Source organism: Thunnus thynnus, chromosome 14 (assembly GCF_963924715.1).
Source record: "Thunnus thynnus chromosome 14, fThuThy2.1, whole genome shotgun sequence".
Lineage (NCBI taxonomy): Eukaryota > Metazoa > Chordata > Actinopteri > Scombriformes > Scombridae > Thunnus > Thunnus thynnus.
The window spans coordinates 13,848,933-13,869,333 of record NC_089530.1 but is presented as its reverse complement, the minus strand read 5'-3'; the positions used below and the strand labels follow the sequence as shown (position 1 = coordinate 13,869,333).

Here is a 20,401-nt window from a genome sequence, read left to right as displayed (position 1 = left end):
GTGGATAAAATGCCTTGAGTGTCACACAACCCCCGCGAAATGACATGTTTCACTATCAAAATTTGATCCATTTGGAAAGTCTAGAAGAGCTGCATGATTAAATTATTTTATCCCCATTCAAGTTAGCAGAGGGCTAACCAAAAGTTAGCTGGCTCGGCCGGCAGAAGTGTCTGGATGCGCATTGAAATGGCCAGCGCAGGAATGTCCTTCCGTATACTGTGAAATAGAGATTTATCTGCCCATGATAGACTTAATCAACATTGTGTGAACTCCTTTGGTAATGGCTTGAATGCAACAGACATTCATTTATATGTAAAAGTTCCACACTGCAGTGAATAATGCACCCATGAGCCTCCTTTTCCTAATTATGGTTCAACTGTCAGGTGTAGCCATGTTCTCTGTGGCTGGATTGCTGGGCATGAGTCAGAATATATGGAGACCCTTTCTGAGCAAGAGGTCACACACACCATCACATCAACCTGTAGAATAATAATCCTTTATTGTTTTACTATTTTATTAAATTAGAATTTCAAACTGCCTTACAAAGGGAAGACAATCAAATAAAAGACAGGAAATGCAGCACAAAAATTTGGTTAAATGGTGACTGAAACACCTTGAGAAAAAACACACATTGCCACCCAGGTAAATATGTGGATTTCTTCAGAAATCTATAAAACATCTTAATATTAAACTAAAAAAAGATTAGAAATAAGAGTTACTTATACTTATACCACTAATACTAACTAAATGGTGTAGTTTACACCACTATGAGTGAATAGTTATCTAGCATTCTTTTACTGCTGTGATAGACAGAGATGGCCGTGCAGGTTAAAAGTAGTGGGCATTAAATAATTTAACAGTAAATTATCATATAATTACCTTAATATCTTTTCAATTCAGTCAGATTTTTCTGATTAATACAAGATTGCCAGTTGTAATTAATCATAAGAATGATGACGCAAATGTCATTCACAAGTTGAAAACTGCTAAAACTGTAACTTACCTGTAACATGAAAGTGGCAGAGAGGACCCCTTTTATATTTAGTAAACAACATGGCCCAAATCTGGTGCCACCTTCTGGCCAAACTGTACATGTTTTGACTCACCAATTGTAAGAATAGCAGGGTTGTTTCTCCATCTGTCCAGCACTGTATGCAATGAGCATTTCAGCCTTGAGAGACAGTATGGCTTAAGGACAGGTTCACAATTTTTCAACTCTGTCTTAAACAACAGTATGGTGCTCATATGAACACTGAAAGGAGTTTTCCTCGCTGTAACTATTCCTCCTGTTCATACTGGCTATTAAAAAATCCCCTTCAAATGTGCTTTCAATGTAAGTGATGGGGGACACTGTGTCCACACAGTCATTTTGTGCAGAAATGCATTTAAACATTTACCTGAGGCTTATGAGGCTTCAGCATTCTGATTTAGTCATAGCAAGTGGACATCTGCCACATTTATAGTTTTTTTTAGCATAAAATTCCCTCTATGTGTTTCCTCGGACAGTGTTTCCCCATTGAGCTGCGGTGGAAGTACAGTAACAAAAAGAGAAAGAGTGGTTGCAGATTTAGCTTTTTTTTGCCTGTTTGTGTTTGTGTTTTGTGTTAGTGAAATTCATAGCTTTCTACTATATGTATTATTGGATAAAGCAATTACTGTTTCAGTATGCTTTCTAAAAATGTTTCTAAGCCTTGGTCAATTTCGGATGGTCTCTGTCCGCATAACTGTGTGTGTTTAGGAAACCTGACCATCATACCAAGGAATGCTCCCAGTGATTTCATGACCCCTAAACGTGTGGATCTTACAGTCACCCAGCAATAAGCTGTTCAGCGCAGGACCTGGAGAACATGATGGAGTCCTTGCCTACAGAGGGATCACAGTCATGAATATACAGATGATTGTGTTTTGTTCACACACAAACACATATGCATAAACAGCAAGCATAACTCACCAAATATGACCTAGACCAATATTTCTCTTCGTTCTCTGTTGACAATGTATTTTCCATCTAATCCAAGGGTACAATAAACTATTTAATAAACTACCACTATTAAAAAATATTTTATTCAGCAAAAGAAGTAGGAGAATTTTCTCAACCCATAAAGGATTCGTTAGGCAGCAGTGACGACTCTTCACCTGCACAAAAGACAGCCATACACGAATAGTAGCTGCTGCTTTTCCTGCAAGAAAGTGGACTTCAGGCCCTGACAGGCTGGAATTTGTGCAGCCTGCACAAACACAATTATTCACAATGATGAAAATTAAAATGCAAAACAAAACTATCAAAAAACAACAACAAAAACAAAACAAACAAACAAACAAACAAAAAACTAAATTCACTAAATGACCACTGCTCAGACTCATTAGTACTTGGAACCGCTCAGTGTACTGAAGCTGGGACGGGGAGAGCGACTCCTTTCTGACATGACGCATTGTTGAAAAAAAATAAGAAGCTCGTTTTAAGGGCGCTGCTCACAATGCTAACTTTTCTGTCTTAGTTTCTGCCTTTATGTCTCGTTAAACCAATAAAATCATCCATGAACTAATCATTCACAGGATTGAATGTCATAAGAAACTCCACATGTTTTATTAGTCTGTTGTGATGAATGCCATCTTCTTTGCTGTGGTGTGCTGGGGAGGTGGCATCAAGGCGAAGGACGCCAACAAACTGAACAAACTTGTGTGAGAGAATGTGGATAGAGCTATGGGTGTGGCAGCAATCACTCCAGGGTGTGTTATCAGAACACTAATTTGTGGTGTTCAGGTGAGAGTGTAGAAAAAAGGAGATGCAGCGTCCAGGTCTAAGGTTTAGGCTGTTTATCTAAAGAGTGTGTGGTTCTATAACAATAAACACACAGTACAGACTGATTAGCAATCGAGAATCTAACATATCAACCTAAGCTAGACATAGACATCTACCCAGATGACAGGTCACATACAGAGCCATAGGCTAGTAAATATAAATAAAATATTAGCTAATATAAAATATTGGCAAATAGTGAATAAGCAAACTGCACAACATATGAATGACAGTCACTGTAACAGTTACTAATAAACAAGCATTCAGTGTACAAGGATATAAAAATAGAAAAATAATGACAGAAATGCACTGAAACGGTAGTTTGAATACAGTAGCACAACTCTCTCAGATTATTACAAGCTAGCAGCTAACTCTGAATCACGTCATGTAAACAGACAGAAAACCACAACTAACTCTACAAAATACACTTGTGGGTAAATATACACACTAACGGCGTGTAACATAAACATGAGAAAATATTAAACTCACATTTTTATGGGCGCACACACTCGTTCGTTGACGTCACCGTGATCCGAGGTAGCTCTGCTGTCATCTGCAGGTCTCACTCACTCACTGCTGCGTTTGCATGCACGCACAGTGTGGGCACACAGAGCTCACATGCATAGAACATAATCAGACACAGGAGATATCAGGGGAAAATATGAACAGGTCCATGGCCTTTTTTACAAAACTCATAGAAAAGCCGGGAATGTCGTTGGCTCGAAGCTGACCACACCGGAGGAAGTGGTGGAGGAAAGACTGTTGGCAAAACTGCGGGTGATCATGGCCAACACCTCCCACGCCCTATATGAGGTGACAGCCAGGCTAAGGAGACTTCAGACTTCACAATTCATCTGACTTTGCCAGGCCCACTGATATCACCCTGTTTGTTGATTAACTTTAACCTGACTCTTAATTTGACGAGTATTTATTTATTTATTAACTCAGTCACCTGCTATTTAATCTCCATAACATCTGTGTCTGTATCTGTTGTGTTTTTATTGTGTTTTAATGTCTTACTGTGTTTTAATACTGGTGTTTTCATGTATTTTTGTCAACCTTCATGGCTGCTTAATGCAAATTTCCCTCGGGATTAATACCGTTTTCGATCTATCTATCTATCTATCTATCTATCTATCTATCTATCTATCTATCTATCTATCTATCTATCTGTAAGGCAAATAAACTTGCCTTGCCTTGCCTATCTATCTGCAAGTTGCTATTTAATCCCATATTTTATCGCAAACATTCAAAATCACATTGTTTTCACGTGTGACTTCACTGTGTGCAGTGTGGTGGGCTCTCAGGCATTTTCTGAAGTTTGTTGTGATGTGCTCTTATCCCTGATGTGTGTTGCATCTCTGGATGGTGGTGTGTATTTTTATAGTGTGGCCAGCCCTGACTCCCCCTCAAGTGGCATAACGATCTTATCTAGTGAAACTCCAAAGACCCTTTTCTTATTGGTGTTAACTTAATAAAGATTGTCATTTTGACTGATACTTTTGTGGTCTGGTGTCGGTTATTCTGAGATCTCTGACATTTATCCCATATAAATTCTGGTCTCTGTTTAAACTCAGATTTATTACAATACTTTCCGGTTCTTACTCGTACTTAAATGTAGGTACAGCGGAAGAAAACAAAACAACGAGAAACAAGGGAGTAACAATTGGGGTTTTAAAGTGTAACTTTCCAACATTTACCATGTAACTTCCCGGAATTTATGGTGTAATTTCCTCGTATGAATCAGTATGTTACATGTGTATATCTGCACTAAAATCGAATGTTTTTGCTCGTGGCAGTTATGACAATCATTTTTTTATGCATGTGTGTTTGACAGGCAAGCTTCACCCACACTCAAGAGATTTATTATGCTTATGTCTTCTACTTCATTGTATGAATTTGAATAGAACAAGTCGAGAAATGGGTCTATACTTTTGAAAATTAGCTCCTAGCAGCCATGTTGGTCCAGCACTGCAGCAGCTCATAACAGGCAATCTTACCTCTGTCCAGTGCACAGCTATCAAAGGCTTGTATTGTCATCCAAGAATGAAAAAATAACAATACAGTAATGTAATAATATACATAGTATATCTTTAATTACACAATAACAAGGTACGCAGGAAGTTATGAAAAATGATTTTATTCTTTAATTACACACAAACCACAATGTATGTGCTGTTCTCCCAGTCTTACTCTGTAGATATAGACTAGTTACCCTATAAGTACATGGTAACAACAGGGAGCAGGCTGAATTATTAAATTCACACTGTTCCCCAGTCCTTACTCTGTAGGTACACGCTAATTACCCTATAAATACATGGTAACAACAGGGAGCAGGCTGGATTATGTTCTCCCATCCTTACTTACTACATGTCACAATCTAACAACATGCAACGTGTCATTAACAACACATAGGACCAACATTTTGAACAGACCATGAGAAAACATTATTGAACATGATTAAATAGAATATGTTTCATTTATAACTTCTTAACTATATAAACTACTATTATACAATATAAATATTCTATATAAATTGTACTATATAAAACTTAACAAAAACTATATATAAAACTTGAACAACAAAATAACTCTTAACTAATCTATTTTAACTAATCTATCAAAATGTAGTTATAAAATGCCTAATTTTAGTAAAAAAAAAAAATAAAAAAAAAAACAAGAACAAAACAGGAAACTATGTTTAAATTGTAAATGTAACAGACCAACAACAACAACAAAAACAATTTTCAGGTACTTTGTTCTTATGTTCTACATTTTCACTTTAGTGGGAGGAGTTCACATTTCTTTGCAGTCTTTTTTATTTTGTTCTTCAGCTCAGGGCAGGAATCCACAAATCCTTTAAACTGTAATGTGAAATCTTTTAAGGTTGTCCCTTCAGTGCGGGTGGAGACACTTAAGTTTTCCCCTCCTGAAGCTATATCCACCTGTAATCACAGGTTCAGTTGATAAAGATTTATACTGTCTGTTAATATTTGACTATCTGTTTTTCTTGTGGTTGGGTTCCTGGCTGTATTATAAAGTGTTACCTGTTGTTCATACAACAACGAACCTTGTTGGCTCAACGTTGAACCCCGCCCCGTTCTGCAGGCTGCAGCCAGGTTTACTTCATGCATTTACCTGAAGCCAGCCCGTGACGCAGACTCATTTCTTCATCCAAAGGTAATGTAACCGACCGTTTCCAGTGTTTTACACTTTAATGGCTCTTTGTTCATGTTGTTAGCGCTAACTGCTGTGATTAGCCCTTCTAGAAACAGCAGAAATCTGCCGTTGGGTTGTTAAAAAAGTCGCTCGGAACTAAAAGTTAACTAACAGCTGGAATGTTGTCTGCCATTTTGTTGTGTGGAGTAGCAGTTGGAATGAGTTCATTCTCAGTAGTTGAACACAGTATTGTTAGTAGTGTTTCACCACTTACTGATGACCACCTGAAGATCTTTATTGAATTTCACCATGAAAATGTACAGGATTAGGAAATATATTAAGTAGTAAAATGCAGCAAGTGTTGAAGTGAAAACATTTCTAAGGTGATAGTCCGTGTACACCAAAGCTGTTTTGTTTGATAACAGGATAAACAAAGATACAGTGCATTACTTTGGTTTTCTGTCTTTCGTGTGAATTTAAAAATGGAAATCCATGTGCTTTTCCTGAAATGGCAACTGAAATAGAAATTAAACCCAAACCAGAAAATTTGTTTCTCGCTTTTATTGTTATATCTATATTATCTGCACCCACTGCATCCCTTCAAAAAAAACTGTCATTGACTATGCTTGTTATAGGATAGATAGATAGATAGATAGATAGATATACAACTGGACAGTTTGAATATCAATATCGTCAGTTTCCCGTGCAGGGAGCAAAAAAGTAATGTGAAAAGAAATTATATTTATGTGTTAAACAAATGCAACAGTTAGAAATTTGAAATTCAAATTCTCATTAGGTCTCGTTATTGATCACGAACAGCAGCCAATCAGAAAGAGCCAATTTGGTGCCAGTGCCAAACAGGAAGCATTCTTATTAATTGTTCCTGAACTGAAAACGAGCAGTCTACCAAGGAAAAAGTCTGAGGCTACTGGAAAAAAAGCAGAAGGATATGTATCCATAGCTAAGGTGTTCAATAGAATACTGGCAGCATTTTTTCTTGGTCTATGCCATTTTGCTGATGTGATATGATTGTTCTTATGCTGTCTTATGTATTGTTTTTATTTGACTGAAAACTATGCTTATCCACACAATTTTGGACTATTATCATTACAATATTTATTAACCTCTTCCACTCCCGCCCCCTACCATTTTTTTGGAGGGGGGGGGGGGGGGGGGGGGGGATGTTTATTTGGAGATAGCAGGTCAACAGTATATGCTACATAGAAGTGGTATACACTATCTGAAAGCCATCAGCACTAGCACTATATGTCAAGTTTTTCTAATAATAAATCTGTAATGAACATTGTGTTTTGATTAGGCGCCTATTCAAATTGTCTTTATCTCGTCCACAAACAATTTTTTTGTCCTGTTTTGCACATATCACAGAGATACAACAGACTGCAGTAATGACATTGCAGCACTTTTTATTTCCTTGTAGAAATAAAAGGTACACATCAGACTTTATGATTCAGTTGATAAAGATCTATACTGTCTGTTAATATTTGACTATCTGTTTTTCTTGTGGTTGGGTTCCTGGTTGAAGTTGCTGATTAATTTTACCTTCACTCATCAGCCTAATTCAGATTATTTCAAGCATCTAAAGATAACATAACCAACAGTTTTCACCATGTTCGTGTCTCCTAGTGTTAAAATGATCTGATAACAGTAGAGATGGTAGTTACAGTGATGTGATATGTGGTTTTGTTGACTGCATTGATGGAATAAATGAAATGCCAGAAGAAAGAAATAAGAGTATTTATTAATACTCATTGGTTCTTTTTCATTACTAAAGAACTGGGGATTTTTGATTATTTTTTTTAATTCAAAACAGGATTAGAATAGATTTATATTTTAAATATGACAAAATATCTTTTCTTACAGCAGTTACAGTAATGTGTTTATTAGCGAAGTCACTACATAAATTCAATAATATCTCACTTGAAAAAAAAGAAGTAAAATGAATAATATTCCTGACATTAAAATGCTGAGTAAAGTTTAGAAAGAATGAAGAACATAGACATCAGGCCAAATTAAAAAATCAACTAAAGACGAATCAGCTGTGTGACCACTGAGCCTAGTTTACATTATTCATTTTTAATTGACATTGTGTGTGTATATGATGTGCTGTTGTGTGTAGCTTTACATTTTGTATGGTGTGTTCTTCGTGGGGGGTTTTTTGGTTGTTGTTTTTTTTCTTTGTACTGTTTGTTGTTGTGCTGTTGTATGTTTTGATTGTAATGGACTACAGATTCAAATTAGCTTCAAGCTAACTCTGGTGCAGGGCATCATTTATGCTTAATACTGCACACTGTCCTGTTCAATAAATCAAATCAATCAGTCAGTATTTCATCCTGTCCTTTGTACTCCTCCCTTTGCTGCTGGTTGAGAAGAGGGGCTCTTTCAGCTAGTAGCTAAGTTTACAGGAATTTAACAAATTTTAATACACATTACATACTCAGCTAAACACAAACACCGACAAATAGAGCAGAGGAGAGGACAGAGAAGCTAGAACAACCATAAATGACAGTGAAACGTGGTAGAGACTCAGCATAGTTTCCCTGTGTGTCTACACAGGAGGCATTCAAGTACAGTGTTGAGCAAAGGTCACCTGTGATTTCAAAGCGCTCAGAGCCCGATACACAAATTTGTATGTAGTTATGTGCGTAAAACAGAAGAAAATAGACTTGATAGTGCTGTGAAAAAACATGGGAAAACCCTGAAGTCTAATGAAATTGTGAAAATGTTTATTCAAATGTAGGACTAAAGTGGCATTAAAAACAGACACAAAAACGCCCCCCAAGAACACCTCAACGCCCCCCTTTTGACTTATCAGTCATAAGCCGTTACCCTCATGCCAGCTGCAGTTAGTACATGAACTATGACGTACACTTAAGAAAAAATAAACATCTATTCTGGCAGAAACACATTACAACTATGAAGAACCAATTATTTTTATTTGTCCAACAGATTTGTCCAACAGTATGGCCCCCTGGGGGGGGGGGGCATATTGCCTTTTAAGTTATGTCGAGCAGCGCAAGCTGGTGGTCAATAGGCAGCACCCTCTCGCCCCCAACTGAAATCATGTTCTCATGGCTATCTATCTATCTATCTATCTATCTATCTATCTATCTATCTATCTATCTATCTGTCTATCTATCTATCTATCTATCTATCTATCTGTCCTATAAAAAGCATAGCCAATGACTATGTTTTTGTATAGATGCAGTAGGGGCAGATAATACAGTTATAACAATAAAAGCGAGAAGCAAGTTGTTTTCTGCTTTTGGTTCGATTTCTATTCCAATTGCCAATTTGAAGACGAAAACTGTAAAAGCATGTGAATTTCCATTTTTAATTCACATGAAAACAGAAAAACTAAATAATGCATTGTATATTAGTTCATCCTGTTATCAAACAAGTTGAACACAGCTTTGAACAGACCAGTGCCAATTTTTGTATTCAGTTTGTATTCACTGTAAAAGAAATCCCATGAAAAGTAAAATATAATAATCTGGATGACAATATGGAACAGCTGATCTGCTTTTGTATCATGCACACACTGACTAATTTGTTAATATGGAGGATCATTCATAATCATACACATTTGAAACTTTTTAAATGTTGTTTAGTGTAGTTGAATGTACTGAATATTAATGAAGCATCCTTTCAAGTTCAGTCAGTGTGTGCCAGTGAATGTAAATCACTGCATCATGTGTGCTGCTCTTCACTTCATGACGCCATTCTAGTGGACTGATGAAGTACAGCTGCTGATGGCAGTTCTCTAAGCCTCAAACTGATACATAATAGAAAATAACAGCCAATCACAGGAGGAGCAGCTGATATTTATGATTTCACAGGAGAAATTATGTAAAGGATGATTTGTGTTTCCTCCCCAGATGAAAGCAGAAAGTGTGTGTGACTGATTTGGATGTGACTCCAGCAGCATGAATCAGTATGAGGACAGAGAGGAGGGAGTCCTTCCCTCTAAAAGCTCTCTGTGTGGGAAACATGACAGCCAGACCAAAGCTCAGAGGTGAGAAAAGGATCTCTAACTGTCCATGACTGTTCTTCAATCAAATCACTACACTATCATTATTCACACTCAAAGCTGTGTGTGTGTTTTGTTGAAGAAAAAGGAAGCACAGTCCAGACTTTGCTGAACCTGAACCTGAACCTGAACCTGAACCTGAACCTGAACCCAGCTGTGTATCCCTCAAGAGCGACCGGTCAAAGGGTTTTTTTATTGATTTTAAACGACAACATTTGACAACTGATGAAAAGTAAGTTGTTCGGGCAATTGGACAATTTGAGCTTAAATCTAAATCAGGATAAATAGTTCTCATTGAATTATTTGAGAGTCAGACAATTGATATTTCCGGTATGAGTAAATTAATCCATAATGTCTGTAATTAGATAATTTTAGTTTGTTGTTGTTTATATTAAAACAGTTAAAATTACATATTTTGGAAATGTTTTTATCCAGGAAGAATTTTACTAAATACATGACCTGTAAGAAAACTTAAGCATTTCTTTTCTATCAGGGTCCATCAGAAACCTGACTCTCCTGGACTTGAACCTGAACCTGAACCTGAACTGAGCTGTGTGTCCCTCAAGAGTGACCGGTCAAAGGGTTTTTTTATTGATTTTAAACAACAACATTCATCTGATAAAAAGTAAGTTGTTCGGGCGGGTTCGGATAAATAGTTCTCATTGAATTATTTGAGAGTCAGACAATTCATTGATATTTCTGATATGAGTAAGTTGATCCATAATGTCTGTAATTAGATCATTTCAGTTTGTTGTTTTTATATTAAAACAGTCAAACTGAGTCAGATGACATTCTCTGAGCAACGCACTTTCAGCAGCACTCTGCCTCACAGTCACTCAGGCCCAGTACAACCAGTCTGATAAAACCACACATTGGCTCTAGCTGCCTTGCTCCATGTCACTTGCATGTGAGGGAGGGAGAGCTTTATGTAGTGTTGGTGACAGTTGTTGGGACTAAACCAAACTGACTGATGAAGCAAAACACTAAGCTGAAAGCTACCAACAGACTGAGCTGATAATTCTCAGTTGGATCAGCAGGACTAGTAAAGCTTTACCACTACAGGGAGTCATCTAATTCTCTGTTCACACCCAAATGTCACTTGATGGACCTTTAGCTTGTGTTTGACTCTTTGTGGACAGATTAAATGTGAGCTCATTCTTCATGATTCCTTCACAGAGTGGACCAGAAGAGCTTAGAGATTCTCAGTGGTCAGTCTGCCCAGCAGCATCAAACACACCTGGACCACATATTTATGGTCTGTACATGTACAACAACTACTTAAACATATATTCTGTTCACAATCATCTCCATGCTGCTCTTTGTAGACCAGTGGATTGTCAGTCTGTCCAACATAGATCTGATGTTTGCTTCATGATTTTAGTTTGATTGTTTCATTTATGTTCCAGCTGCTGGAGGAGAACATTGTCACTTTTGTGAAGAACGAGCTGAAGAAGATGCAGACGTTTCTGAGTTCAGTTTACCAAGAATGCTTAGAGAGTCAGAGGAAGGATGAGGAGGTGTTGGATAGTGAGGAGGAAGAGCAGAGGAGGAGCACAAGAGAGGCATTTCTGAATATCACAATGCACTTCCTGAGGAGAATGAAGGAGGAGGAGCTGGCTGACCGTCTGCAGAGCAGTAAAAGGACTTCTATAAAGATTTAACATGATGGATAAATGAGACATTTATTGATGTCTTAAAAGATGACAGGAAATATGTTCACATATGCATTCTTTAAATTGTCATATTTTATTTATTAATTATCAATAATTATTGATCATATTTCTTGTGTGGTCATTCAGAAACTCCTGCTCCAGTTTGTCAACGTAAACTCAAGTCTAACCTGAAGAAGAAGTTCCAGTGTGTGTTTGAGGGGATGGCCAAAGCAGGAAACCAAACCCTACTAAATCAGATCTACACAGAGCTCTACATCACAGAGGGAGGCAATGGAGAGGTCAATGATGAACATGAGGTCAGACAGATTGAAACAGCATCCAGGAATCCTGTCGGACCAGAAACAATAATCAGACAAGAAGACATCTTTAAAGTCTCACCTGGAAGAGATGAACCAATCAGAACAGTGATGACAAAGGGAGTGGCTGGCATGGGGAAAACAGTCTTAACACAGAAGTTCACTCTGGACTGGGCTGAAGAGAAAGCCAACCAAGACATACAGTTCTTATTTCCATTCACTTTCAGAGAGCTGAATATGCTGAAAGATAAAACCTACAACTTGGTGGAACTTGTTCATCTCTTCTTTACTGAAACAAAAGAAGCAGGAATCTGCAGATTTGAAGACTTCCAGGTTGTGTTCATCTTTGACGGTCTGGATGAGTGTCGACTTCCTCTGGACTTCCACAACAATGAGATCCTGACTGATGTTACAGAGTCCACCTCAGTGGATGTGCTGCTGACAAACCTCATCATGGGAAAACTGCTTCCCTCTGCTCGCCTCTGGATAACCACACGACCTGCAGCAGCCAGTCAGATCCCTCTTGAGTGGGTCGGCATGATGACAGAGATCAGAGGGTTCAATGACCCACAGAAGGAGGAATACTTCAGGAAGAGATTCAGTAACAAGAAGCAGGCCAGCACCATCATCTCCCACATCAAGACATCACGAAGCCTCCACATCATGTGCCACATCCCAGTCTTCTGCTTGATCACTGCTGCAGTTCTGGAGGATGTGTTGAAAAGCAGAGAGAGAGGACAGCTACCCAAGACCCTGACTGAGATCTACATCCACTTCCTGGTGGTTCAGTCCAAACGGAAGAACGTCAAGTATGATGGAGGAGCTGAGACTGATCCACACTGGAATAACGAAAACAGGAAGATGATTGAGTCTCTGGGAAAACTGGCTTTTGTGCAGCTGCAGAAAGGCAACATGATCTTCTATGAATCAGACCTGACAGAGTGTGGGATGGATATCAGAGCAGCCTCAGTGTACTCAGGAATGTTCACACAGATCTTTAAAGAGGAAAGAGGGCTGTACCAGGAGAAAGTGTTCTGCTTTGTCCATCTGAGTGTTCAGGAGTTTCTGGCTGCTCTTTATGTCCATCTGATGTTCATCAACTCTGGAGTCAATCTGCTAGCAGAAGAGCAAACATCCCAGAAGTCTGGAACTATAAAAGAATCTGCAAGAACACATCTGTACCAGAGTGCTGTGGATGAGGCCTTACAGAGTCCAAATGGACACCTGGACTTGTTCCTCCGCTTCCTCCTCGGTCTTTCACTGCAGACCAATCAGATTCTCCTACGAGGCCTGCTGACACAGACAGGAAGTAGCTCACAGACCAATCAGGAAACAGTCAAGTACATTAAGAAGAAAATCGAGGGGAATCCTACTCCAGAGAGAAGCATCAATCTATTTCACTGTCTGAATGAACTGAATGATCATTCTCTAGTAGAGGAGATCAAACAGTACCTGATAACAGGAACAATCTCCAGAAAGAAACTGTCTCCTGCTCAGTGGTCAGCTCTGGTCTTCATCTTACTGTCATCAGACAAAGATCTGGATGTGTTTGACCTGAAGAAATACTCTGCTTCAGAGGAGACTCTTCTGAGGCTACTGCCAGTGGTCAGCGCCTCCAAGAAAGCTCTGTAAGTACACAGATAGTTGCATTAATTCATCATTATTTAAATACTCTGCTGTCTTTTCAACAGGAGAGAAAAATAAATAACTTCTTGCTATTTTTTCCCCTTTATATTTCCTCTCCAGGCTGAGTGGCTGTGACCTCTCAGAGAGAAGTTGTGCAGCTCTGTCCTCAGTTCTCAGCTCCCAGTCCTCCAGTCTGAGAGAGCTCGATCTAAGTAACAACAGCCTTAAGGATTCAGGAGTGAAGCAGCTGTGTGTTGGACTGGAGAGTCCACACTGTACACTGGAAACTCTCAGGTCAGGATTCATCAAACTGTTCAACAGATGAACATGTAGGATTGTCTCTGCTGATATGATTTGTCAAACCAGTTTTTACTAAAGCAGTAGAGAATTACTTTCCATGCAGGTTTTTCAGCATTTTCTTTTGTTTTTCCTTTTGTTGTTGAATTGTAACAGTTGATGAAACCAGACAGTTAATTGGGGTTTTAAACTATTCTTTATGGTCAGAACATGACAAACACTTGCCAAGCAGCAGAACATTTCACAAATCTATAAATAGAATATTCAAAACAATTATAATGATAAAATCTTTTTTCAACCTCGAAATATGCATGAGTAAAATTAAGTAAAATCCTTTTTCCTGAACAAAATAAATATCTTAATAGAAAAATTAAGCGCTGCAGTGTGATACAGCACACAAGTAAGATGGCTGCAAGTTAGTTACATATGTTATGACCTGGCTCTTAAGCCATGACAAATAAAGGGAAATAAAATGGTTGTACTCAAAATTAATCAATTATATTTATTTTTTAAGAAATTGCAACAAAATATTAATCAAATGTGTGAAATGGTCAGTCAGTAGATCAGTGGTGTTGGTGAGTGGATGCTTGAATGTGTAGTGTGGTATGGTGTAAATTAAAGAGAAGCGTAACACAACCAAACAAAAGAAAACATTTGGAGCAAGGAGGAGAGCCAGCAATGAAGTGTGAGAGAGAAAAGAATGGGGATGGCTGATCCTAGATGCATTCTGGATGGACAGGCCAGGTGCACCCAGTTGCACTAATACAGTCTAAGCCTACCTGGACCTGAAGGGAGAAACACGCTAAGGGTGCTTTTCAATACACTAATTCTGTGCTTCCTCGCGTCCTCTCTCCTCTGTGACCCGGAAACCGATCTCCCTCCGCCATCATGGAGGATCTTCCAATCCCTTAAATGTACCTGGAGGAGACAAGGAGCGAGGAGGAGTATCCTATGCGGAAGTGTTTTAACGGACTGCAACACCCCTTTAACCCAAAGTGTGTATTGATTGGTCAGCTGATCTGATGGAAGAGTAAACAGTGGGGCTGTTATTGTAATACAGCAGATCAGGAAAACTACCTGTGGAGAAGTAATGAAAGCACAACAGCAGCTGATCATAGCCTATTTACTCATAAAATAAAGATTACTGAATCATGAATCAGTCATAAAAACACTCTACTATCAGGTGTTTTTCAGGTGTTTTCCTTCCAGCTATCAATATGTGGAAATTATTAAGTAAAAGTGAAAAGTCTTCATTAATTGTACATGAATTTTTAATGCAAATTTTAGAGTTTAAACTATTACTTAGTAATTTCTACTACTGACTTATTCATATTTGACATTTAGGGTGAAGTGTGTCATGACAACTTGTTGTCTCCTCAAAATGACGCTGGTGTGAGCGAGGACGTCCCGTTTGATAAATAAAATTCCTCCGTCCTAGCATCTCTTCCTCGCATTTCTCTCTCATATCCTCGCTGGGAGGAGCTAAGGCGCAAGGAAGAATCACGAGTGATGGAAACGAGGAGACATGTTAGCGTAATGAAAAGCACCCTAACAGTGCAGCCAAGGGCAAGACACAAATCTAAGGGCCATTGCAAAACCAGAGGGTTGTCAGACATATCCAGTAACACATGATAATGTAAGCATTTAAATTCCAATCAAATTATGCAAATGAAAACAACCACAATACGTAGCGTACAGAAATCACTTCTGTCCAGATGAAGTTGTCACCTGACATGCTGAGGTAAGCGTATTGTCTTATCTCCAGTTGCTAGCGTTTCTGTGTTACTGATGATGTTTTTTCTGCTCTATATCTACCCAGCTAATTTTGCTATATTCTTCATTACAGCAGCTAATTACCAGCTGTACATTTATACTTACACAAGTTCTGCTCAAGCACTCATAGCTCTCTCATTTTAGAGACTTTTTTGCAGTTGTTTACATGCTATTCAGATCTGCTAGCTACTTTAGCCTAGCAGCTAGTGATGGCTTCCCTTTCTCCCTCCCACTCTCCTGCTCCCCCGTTTGGTGTGTCTTATGTTTAGCTATAGCTCTGCCACATTTAAAGATTATGGTACATGTAATAAATGTAGTTTATTTGCCATGATGGAGGCGAGATTCAGTGAACTGGAAGCAGTAGCCAGTGCGAGCTGACCCAGCCAGCTCAGTTTCATTATATTGAATATTTATCGAACATTTGTTATATATTTCTATTGAAGAAAATTATATCAAGATAATTGCTATCATGTTATCACCCAGCCTTAGTTGATCATAAGTGATGTCACAGCCAAAGGTTTCTTGTCAGCATTTCCCTTTTGCCACCCATGTTCATGTTATGATCAAACTGGGTCCGAACAGAAGTCGAGTTGGATGCTGACCGCTTGATCCGTCTTGTCTCGTACTGGTCTGGCTTGGTGCTGGCAGCAAATGGATGGCCCATTAAGAGGTTCTGGGCACTATGAGCACTCCAGGCCCTACTTTTGTGTCTGACCAGGGTTAGCCCTTGTGTGCAGGGCTGCCTCTGCTATTGACTAGAACTTCATTCCAGATTGATGGATCTTGAGACCCCTTTGATTCTTGCACACCTTTCCACAAGGGCATTGATGGTTGTTAGTCATTTCTCCATTACTTAGATCTGATGTTGCTAAATCCGTCCAGTCAAGGAGCTCTTCCGCCACCCCCGTCCCCTCTGAGGGCTCAACTTTCTGGAATTCCCTGATTCAGTTCATTTCAGTTCATCTTTTTGTTAGTTACTTTGTTTGGAGACAGTGTGTTGTTGTATCTGACTGCACACAGCAGTACTCTGTGACTATTTGACATGTGTGTTGTTTTGTGTGTTTGCAGTCTTGCAGGATGTCTGATCACAGAGGAAGGCTGTGCTTCTCTGGCCTCAGCTCTGAGTTCCAACCCCTCCCATCTGAGAGAGCTGGATCTGAGCTACAATCATCCAGGAGACTCAGGAGAGAAGCGACTGTCTGCTGGACTGTACGGTCTCAGGTATGGAGAGATAAAATTTCTTATAGAGGAGGATGGGCTGGAAATATTTTCTCTGTCAGAGCTGATCACATATCTCAACTTTGACACTTTGAGTTATTGTCATTTCTAACTGAAGTTTCCTGTAAATGTTGAAAACTAAACCTGATTAGATTCAATCAGGGTTTCAGAAGAAATGGGATACTGGATTCAGATGGGATAAAAGTCTTATCAAAGCTCAACCCCACATTTGAACAGAAATATAAAACAGTAGACAGTAGAGAGCAATGTAACGTCCATGTTTGCATGCTGAAAGAGAACGTGCTGCTCTGATCCCCCTCCTCCTTTCAGGATGCAACCTGCTGGAGTCCAATGGTTGACACCAGGGCTGAGGAAGTGTAAGTGTATTTTTCATTTGATTCATAAAAACAAAGCAAACTTCAAACTGTCATCACTTATTCACTACCTATTGAGGATTAAGATGGTGTCATCACCAAACAGATGATAGACCAATAACTGCAGCTGTATTGTGTCTTGTTCTCTCGATCAGATTTCTGTGAACTCACACTGGATCTAAGCACAGTAAACACAAAACTCAAACTGTCTGACAACAACAGGAAGGTGACACTTGTGAAGGAGGATCAGTCATATCCTGATCATCCAGACAGATTTGAATACTGGCCTCAGCTGCTGTGTAGAAATGTTCTGACTGGTCGCTGTTACTGGGAGGTCGAGTGGAAAGGAGGGGTTCATGTATCAGTGTCTTACAGAGGAATCAGAAGGAGAGGAGACAAAGATGAATGCAGGTTTGGAATGAATAATCAGTCCTGGGCTCTGAGGTGCTCTGAGGGTAGTTTCTGTATCTGGCACAATAACAGTGGAACATCCATTCCCTCCTCCTCCTCCTCTTCCCCCTCCTCCTCGGTCTCTAACAGAGTAGCAGTGTATGTGGACTGTCCTGCTGGCACTCTGTCTTTCTACAGAGTCTCCTCTGACACACTGATCCATATCCACACCTTCAACATAACATTCACTCAGGATCTGTATGCTGGGTTTGGGTTCTGGTCTGAATCCCCTGATTCCTATCTGTCTCTGTGTTCACTGTAAGAGGGGGAGTCTCAGTGGTGTAAACAGGCAGTGCAGCCAATGCAGCTGCCCTGGGGCCTGTGCTGGCACTGCTCTGACACAACTGGTGCGGGTCTGTCTCATTTAGAAGAAATAAGTAATAAGTAATATGAGATCAATTTACACTAGCGCTGTTGCTTTTTATTTGACATTTGAACCCTTGTAAATATTTGAACTGCAATGATCTGCTCAAATCCTAAATTTACAATCTATAAATACAACGGACCATTTGAAGTAGCTTGCTTTGTGATCTAGCAGAGGGCATTCTGAAAATTCACTGACAATTTGACCTATTTCATACTTTTTGACCTCTTCAACTTCTCCTCCCTCTTCTTTTGTTCTTTTGTTTGCTGAACTTATTTTCTCTGAGCTATGCACTCTTTTAAATGTTTTAACTAGCATGTCTGCCTTAGCTTTGTTGTCAACTGCCTCCTGTCCTTCATATTGTAAAATTGGTACTGTAGATGTCCTGTACACCCCTGCCAAACTTTCTCTGTGCCCATCTTAAATCTGAATTAAATGCGTGAAACTTTATGAGCATGATTTGTGACATTACAACTAGTTTGGAGCCGATAATGGTCCAGTATGCTACTTACACAAGTGTTATGTGGAAACTTGTAGCCTCCAGTACATATTAAGCGTGGGACAAGGCAGAAAAGATTATCAAAAGAAAAGATGATCAAAATGTATCCTAAGGTATCTGATATTTGTGACAGATATAACTTCTCAAAAGGTACTCTAGGTCATATTTTCTGGTTTTGTCCTAATATTGTCCCTTTTTGGCAGGATATCGTTACTTGGTATAAAATTATGATTTACAGATTGAACCTGATGCACTAGTTGCCTTATTTGGTTGTTCCAAAGCTTCTCGTGCACTGCCACATACTGTACAGTAGACCCTTATGTTTTGTATGTAAATAGCAAAGAGGATAATTCTCAAGGAATTCAGGGCTACCAGCACTCCTTGTTTCTCCAGATGGTTTGAGAAACTGGTCTCAGGGATACAACTTTTCATACTTTTATTGTAATAAACAGTTCATAAATAGATACACCCACAAAATGCGTTGTTTTTTGTATTTTATACACCTGGTGATAAAAACCAGAAGAAAAAAAATCATTATAGTAATTTCATCACGTATTCATCAAGTATTTATTTGTTAATACATACATTTTATACATACATACAATGTGTGTGTATGTGTGTCTTCTGCTCCTCTAAATGTATGCATTAAGTATGTCTATATGTTTATTTGTTTTCCCAAGATCTGCCTCTGTCCTTTTGTAAATTCTTTTGTTATTCTGAGTATAAGTTAATTGGTGGCCTCATATCTCATCCACTTAAACCAATGTCTTTTATACGTCTTTTATGTCTCTTTATTTACAATGCGATATGTTATTCTCTCCATTTCTGAGATTTCCTGTATTGTTACTTTTCATCTTTGAACTGATGGACTTCATGGTTTTAGCCAATCCCTAGTTATTTCCTTCAGGGCTGCGATTCTGAGTATTCTATATAGGTACTGATCTGTTTTCTGCATTAGCTCTGGTGGTGATTTTACAAGAATAATATGTATTGGGTTAATTGTTTTTTTCATATTGAGCCAATACACGATACCCGCTATGACTCAATGCCAAAATAATTTTAAAATAGGACAGAAAAAGAAAATGTGTGAGTGGTTTGCCTTTGTCTCACCCCATTTTCTCCAGCAATCTGATTTCATTGATGTGTTAATTTTAGAAAGTATATTTGGAGTAATAAAAAATCTTGTATATAATTTTCCCTTTTTTCCATTCCCTTCAATATTTAGAATTTGTTGTTTTATGAATATATCTGCACACTTGCTTTCATTCTTCATTCAGCTGATCTATTTCAGAAATCCATTTTTGTTGAATGCTATTATTGGTGTCTATATCATTCTCAAAAGTTTTAGATATTTTCTTATGTGTTTTTGATTACCTTGTTATGCTTTTTAATCAGAAAGGTAATTAAAGGGTATATTTCTTTAATAGTTTGTTTTTTAAAAAATGTTGTGAAATGGAAGCTTATACTTTTTGTTTATTGTCTTCAAATTATGTTATATTGTTTTATGTTATACTGTCTTACAGCTAAGTGAACATGTTCCATTTTCCAATAAGTTAACAAAAGCAAACTGTATGATTCAGCCTTCAACTTCTACTTCTCAGTAAACAGAGGCAGAGAAGAAAACTCCCTAAGGAAGAAACATAGATAAGGCTATGAATGAATAGGACATTGTGCATTAATTAAAAGACACCTGTTAGGATGACAGATATGTCTAGCAAATTGTACTAGTGCTAACTGTGCTGTGTACTCTGGATATTGCAATAAAACTCTGAACGACAACTTGCTATCTGTGAATTCATCTTAAATTTACACCACATTTTGACA

At 38.5% G+C, this 20,401-nt stretch overlaps 1 protein-coding gene across 1 annotated transcript; it reads left to right on the top strand.

Moving 5' to 3' along the window:
- Positions 1-5,843: 5,843 nt before the first annotated feature.
- LOC137196973 (NLR family CARD domain-containing protein 3-like) lies at positions 5,844-20,356 on the top strand. Its single transcript, XM_067610001.1, has 11 exons — positions 5,844-5,980; positions 9,856-9,992; positions 10,090-10,239; positions 10,501-10,632; positions 11,184-11,262; positions 11,414-11,642; positions 11,807-13,604; positions 13,723-13,896; positions 16,741-16,893; positions 17,221-17,267; positions 17,420-20,356. The coding sequence occupies exons 2-11, from the start codon at positions 9,904-9,906 to the stop codon at positions 17,974-17,976; spliced, it is 3,408 nt and encodes a 1,135-aa protein (XP_067466102.1). The 5' UTR covers positions 5,844-5,980; positions 9,856-9,903; the 3' UTR covers positions 17,977-20,356.
- The last annotated feature ends 45 nt before the right edge of the window (positions 20,357-20,401 follow it).